A 6,287-nucleotide genomic window follows, 5' to 3' on the forward strand; every position below is an offset into this window, starting at 1 on the left:
TCGAACAGAAGACACCTGGCTGCAGCCACTCTGATCTAGAGCCTCAGCACCTAAGACATAACACACCTGCCTAAGCAAACATAAACAAGGTTTTGTAGTAAAAGCTAATATTTCTTCTTCTACTGATACCAGCTGATCTAATAAAAACAAAGGATCACAGCCATACCAGGATTGACAAAATAAAATTAGGGATGCACAGGACAAGCCACTGAAAAAAAAACTAACACTGGGACAAAATCAGCATCTCACCTGCACCGTTATGGCTGCCTGCTTTGTCATAGACTGGTAAACACCGTTGAACTCCACATTATGGTCCAGGTCATACACTGGGCACTAAAACAGACACAACTAAGGGTTAAACCAGGGACAAAATCCAAACTAATTTCGCAGAGAACCAGCAGGACAACAGACAGTGCAGAACAGCAGAAAAAGGCCCTGCTTGGGGTTACAAAGGGAACAAAACAACCAGGACCCACTCAGAAGTTAGAAAAGCTGCTCTGAAGACACCAGTTGTGGCCTGCACTCACTGATCTCAGCATTCTCAAAAGATGGCTACAGTTTAATCCCAGAATAGGATTCAGCCAGATTGATCACTCCACGATTCCCAAAGGGCAGTGCATACACTCAGCTGTACACTGGTTGTGTCACATGCTTTGCAGTCTGTACTATATGCCAAGTGCTCGCCCTCATTTTACTCTTTCCCACTACTCAATACCTGATAGGTCGAAAATCACCTGTCACAGTCTCCCTTCCTGCCCTTCTACCATTCAAACACAGGGATGTGAGCAGGAGTCGATGTTACCCATTTCTCTTCTCACCCCAGGTATTAAAGGTGACTGCCAGGACTTCAGAGCCAAGGCATCTTGCACCTCTGTCACCATCTTTCTGCTCCCACACTGCAGACCCCTGCATCATTCAGGGAGGTGGGAAAGGAGGAGAAACATAGGGCTATTTTCCAGCCAACTTCAAGCAACAGCCAACTTCCATGGCAGGGAACTGCTGTTCTCCCCTTCCCAGGAAAGGGGATGAGTAATTGTGGAGAAAGGAAATCGAACTGGAAAGAAGGAGAGACCTCTTGTCTGGAAATCAGAAGCTCCCCATGCTGCCTTGAGCCAGGGGAGAGTCAAGGGAACAGCACTGTCCCCTCCCACAGCCACCAGCATCCCATCCAACACCACTCCGCAGAGAGATAGACCCATGTCACAAGGCAGCAGGGTGTTAAACCTCATGAGGGGAACATAACAAATGCCCTACGGACAGGCTGGAGAGGAACAGCTTGTTCACTTATTTGCAACAAAAATCTCTGTACGAGCTGCTTGAACTCAGCATCTCTGTCTTTGCCTCCTTCCCACAGGATCTTCATTCCTCTTTCAGGGGCTCCCTTCACCACCACCATGCTAGGGTGAAGCCCCTCCTAGGGCTTTTCTCTCTGTTGGGGCACAGACCTCCTCACAGCAGGACACAGAGCTCCAACAGGCAGCTCCTTATCCTTCTCTGCTCAGACTTACCACAATATCCTGGACGGAGACAACTGAGCATGGGTAGACTGCATCAGACACCACTTTAATAATGACCGAATCAACATCCTGAGGAAACTTGTACAGAAAATACTGAGGAGAAAGCAGAGTACTGAGAGTTACAGTCCAGAAATCATCCCTGCCAGTAGCTTCAGAGCCTCCCTAAGGTACCTGCACATCCCAAGCTGGGCTTTGGGGTTGGACATGGAGGGCTTTCACAAAAATTCAGATTTCAAATACTAGGACCTTACACTACAGAAGAGCAGAATAAATATGTACAGACAACTCCCCCTTGCACAGCACACTATTAGACACAGACATCTTCACGTGCAAGATACAGCATAGCTTCTGCACCCCTTAAGCTTTTTTCCACCTGATCAAGATAGTGACTTCATTTTATAGCCTACTCCATTTTATGTTGCTATGAACAATTTCCAGATGTGTCCATACTGCTGGCTGTACTTTAGACAGAACATATCATGGAGTTTATCTCAGATGGGTTGCCTCAAAGAGAGATTGTGGAAAGTATTAGGTCAAACAGTTGAACTCTGTCAAGAGTTTCATAACTAAATGCCTGATATTAGTTGTAGGATTTAGTTTTTTTGGTTGGTTTTGAGGGCAGGGGTTATGGGGGTTTCTCTTCTCACTTCAGCTTTGAAAATAATTCAGCTATAGCTCTGAAAAACATTGGGAGAGACTAACATCTGCCAATATTCCTACTTTTCCTCTGGGGGCAAGTAATGGTGTTCCTTGTGCCTCCACGCTTTGAGCAGGCCCACAGGACAGTCTGTGAGGTCAGGAGATGCCTTTCCTTGCCCCAGCAAGGGCCTTTTCAGATTTGGGAGAAAGATGTCCCAGGCAATGTCATTATTTGCATATTTTTCCAGTAAAAGTTCAATGTATTACACCAGCCAGCTGCTGGAGAAGTAGGGTTTCTGTGCCCACCCCAGCAGGCAGGCTTGCTGCAAGGGCTTCTGTCACCCCACATGGGCCCCAAACCCTGAGAGCTCGGGCTTACAGTCACAGCTATTGCGAGGGGCTGATGGGCACCTCACCCCACCTCAGAGGAGACACAAGGCTGAGGACTGCCACCAGCCATCTTCGTCCCTTCCTTATGGTCACCTGGCAGCTGCTGCTGCCACCCTGGGGCAGGCATAGCCCACAGGGAGGGACGCTGCCGGAGTTCCTGCTCCAAAACCATAACTTGAGACACTCCCAACTGGCAAGCTCCCTTTATGTCACATAAACCTTAGTGCTGAGCAAGGGCCAGCCATTTCTGATTTCCCTTTCCCCATCCCCTTCCCAGGAAGTAGGGCCCCCAACTGGAAGGGCAGGGATATGAAAGAAATCAACCAGGCTTTTTCCAAGTTTGCCCATTTCTGCTAAAGCATTTATTCCCACCACCACCACCCCACTCTGAGCAGGGTCCCTTCACTGCTGAGGGAGTGCTGGCTCCAACTTCAAGTCCTTACAAACCAACAACTCACCAAGCCGGTTTCTTCAGCAGAGTGCATTTTATTTCCGCCAAGCAAGAACGCTGGCGGTCTGAGCTCCTTGGTTTCCCAGGTGCACTACCCTTGGAAAGCTTTAGGAAAACTTCCTTCAGAAAGTCACCCACGAGGACCATTCTATAATTTTCTTTTTAAGCACACTTATATCAGAGTATAGAATTAACATAAGGGGCATTGAGACCTACGGTTCTCTCCTGCACAGACTGCGAGTAGTATGAACAAACCCAGACAACACTCCTGACCTATACGAGCATATCTAATTTCTTCTTCTGCCCTCAGGCATGAGCTGGGTTCTGGACAACAACTCCTTTGGTTGTTACGCTTGTCTTTTTCCAGTCTCAGGGCTATTCCAACACTCAGCTAGATTTTGAATTGCCTTTTTTTTTTCCCCACTGCAGACTACTTAATACTTTGATTTACAAAAACCTGAGCATTATACCAATTAAGAAGCACTTATCTTCTACTCTCTACATCTGGCCTATAATTAAAAGTCACCAATCTCATATTAATTGTAACAAGTACACAGACCAAAGTCACAAAGTTAATTCCAGGCCAGATCCTAAACACTCTACATTCAAATTACAAGATCCTAAGTAATGAGGGTTTATAAAGAGCCACCACCATTCCCTATGCTTCTATAGTATAAAATACTGCATGTATCTGCAAACCAGCTTAAGACATTTGACAGCAAAATAGATTAGCTAGGATGCCTGGCAATAGGAAACCTAAAATTAAGTGGTGTTATTAACAGTGATAGCAACAACAAAAATGGAGTACCAGACAGCCTCGGTAAATCACATACTCTCCCAGCTCTGCAAGCTTCTGTATCACTATAGTTACTGCCAACAGCATTTTCATTCAAGAGAGGACTTGTAGTATCTGCTGGGCTCTAAACAAGGATGTGCTGTATATGTGCTCTCTTCTGAACTAATAACCAGATTTATCAGGCATTTCATTTATCACGTTGCAACTTGACTTGCTGCCTGAGCAAGGAATAGCAGTCCTAGTTCTGCTGTACCTTTACAGCTTACTTATTTACATATTTATTTTTCTCCAGTAAAGACTGCATCTTGGCTAGTCACACTAGGGCAATTGACCAGTGCTGGCTGGAACAAGACATTGGTGCACACCATCTCTCTTTCCATGAAATGTAGCAGTCCAGTGATCTCTGGACTTCTGTACATTTCTGGAATTTCCTGAACTGCAGATACCATTCATTTGCTCTGGTCATGGGTTTTGGTTCACTTAATTGCTTTGCAAGAGTACCCAAACATGCCCCTACAGGGGCTGAGGCACTGCTACCTCTTCACTATATCCACAGAAAATTCAACAGTAAGAAGTTTCCCTGCATCCTAAGAGGGAAAGGACCTAGTCACATAAGGCTTTTGCCATCTCTAACAAAGGATCACATCAACCATTTGGATGTGGTAACACCCACAAGCAACACCACACAGGACTCCTCCTTACCTGGGGCTGGGAAGGACTGGCAGTAAAGTTAAAGGCTTTGTTGGTCCTAGAAAAGAAATGCCAGCATGTTGAAGTCTAAAACTTTCAGAGTTGGAATACACACAGAGTACCTTTAGATTAAGCAAAAGAAAAAATAATCCCTTTTTTTTTTCTGTGAAGGAAAAAGGAGGGAAGAGTAGGTAGATGGACCAAATCCCTGTATTATAGAATTTCTTGTATTATATTGTATATATGTATAATCTTGTATTATAGAATTTCTTTCTTCAGGTATTACAGATGCATGAAGAAATTACATTTGTATTCTCACATCCCAGCTTACTCAAGTTGGAAGTTCTCAAGCCTGGTGACTAGCAGCTCATATGCAATATTAAATGGTGCCATGGAAGAGACGTCCACAAATATAATCTGGTCAGAGGGTCCCGTTTCAGGTGTTGGCTCAGAGGGACAGAGGGTCCGACTCACTTCTTGGTAATTGTAGGTTCTCTGATAGCTGCAGCAGCCAGGGGAAGAAAGGAAGGGAAAATTGGATGAAAGAGAGAGAAAGAGAGCGCGCAGTTAAAATGTTATTCTGCAGTTCTAAGAATGACATTATTTTTCCCCTGCTTGCATAACTGAAATACTAATCTGAAAGGCCAAGACCATTCAGTCTTTTATTCAGAGCTCAAACTCCACCTCTGTTGCCTCTTGTAGTCTGCAAGCATTGTAGTCTGCAAGCCTTGTAGTCTGCAAGGCCATCCCCAGCATTTCACTTCCCTCGAGGCTGCCTGTGCCATCTGCAGATCTAGCACATTTGCTGGAGGCAGAGAGAGCAATGACAGCCCAGAACAGCCACTGCTGTAACCATCCCCTGTATCAGGCAAGACACTGCAGGACACCTGCTGCCTGGCACCAGGATTTCAGTCACAGGATGAAGCTTCACATCTGAGATGGTCTAAGGTGTCTGCAAAGTCTCAGTACTTGCAGCCTAACTAGCTCTGAGGTTGCTGAAGCTACACAGCAGTATCACTTTCACAAAGAAAACACCCCTAAAACAATCACCACCACCCAGAATAGACTCAATTTAGCTGCACCCAGGGTGAGAAACAGAGAAGAGCCCTTATTCCCCAAATGCACTGTAACCCAGCAGTTAGGGTGCTCTTTTCAGAGCTTGTTCAAACCCTGCTCCAAACTAGAGGCCAAGAACTACTTGCACGCACCATAAGCAACTGTAGAAATTACAACCATTTGGTAGATTCACTCTCTAGTGACACAGGCAAATCCCCAGCGGACAAGCCTCTTAGTACGACACATACATATTTGAGAAATTAAGAGACAAGAGCAGGCTGCCAAATGAGGTTACCTACCAAATCCTGGTCTTCCTACGTTCAGCTGACAGTGAGCAAGCATGCTCTGCAACCAAACCCTGCGGTCTACACAAGTAGCAAGATCTAGCACCAGAAGAAGGCTGATGCTGAATACAGCTGGCAGACAAGCGTGTTACAAGGAAGACACTCCAGTACTTACAGGCCTCGAAAAATTAGTGGGACCTGCCATGACAGCACTCCCTTCTGCTGGCGAACTACAAACAGGACAGGATATTGGAGGTTCTCAGAGCTGCTGTTCACATACACCCGCACTGCATCTACCTGTGGGAAGAGAAAGGAGAGTATAAATAGGTGTTAGCCGAATGCGAAGAACAAGACAGCTCCAAATCTAGGTGGGAGAAGCCTGTCCCCTTCCTCAGTCTGACCTAGATGCTGGGAGTATCCACAGGGAGATCAGCAGTGTTTGTCACAGGACTGGTTATTCAGAT

At 45.8% G+C, this 6,287-nt stretch overlaps 1 protein-coding gene across 1 annotated transcript in view; it reads right to left on the bottom strand.

Annotated features, from left to right (window-relative positions):
* SIDT1 (SID1 transmembrane family member 1) overlaps window positions 1-4,891 on the bottom strand; it is a 28,960-nt gene extending 24,069 nt beyond the window's left edge. Inside the window, exons 1-4 of the mRNA XM_075491792.1 lie at window positions 4,815-4,891; window positions 4,496-4,541; window positions 1,509-1,610; window positions 250-333 (exon numbers count right to left, since the gene is read on the bottom strand). Of these exons, the coding sequence (XP_075347907.1) occupies window positions 250-333; window positions 1,509-1,610; window positions 4,496-4,541; window positions 4,815-4,876 (294 nt within the window). The 5' untranslated portion in view covers window positions 4,877-4,891. The remainder of the gene's footprint in view (window positions 1-249; window positions 334-1,508; window positions 1,611-4,495; window positions 4,542-4,814) is intronic.
* Between the last annotated feature and the right edge of the window lie 1,396 nt (window positions 4,892-6,287).

This window comes from Mycteria americana, chromosome 1, assembly GCF_035582795.1.
Source record: "Mycteria americana isolate JAX WOST 10 ecotype Jacksonville Zoo and Gardens chromosome 1, USCA_MyAme_1.0, whole genome shotgun sequence".
NCBI classification, from domain to species: domain Eukaryota; kingdom Metazoa; phylum Chordata; class Aves; order Ciconiiformes; family Ciconiidae; genus Mycteria; species Mycteria americana.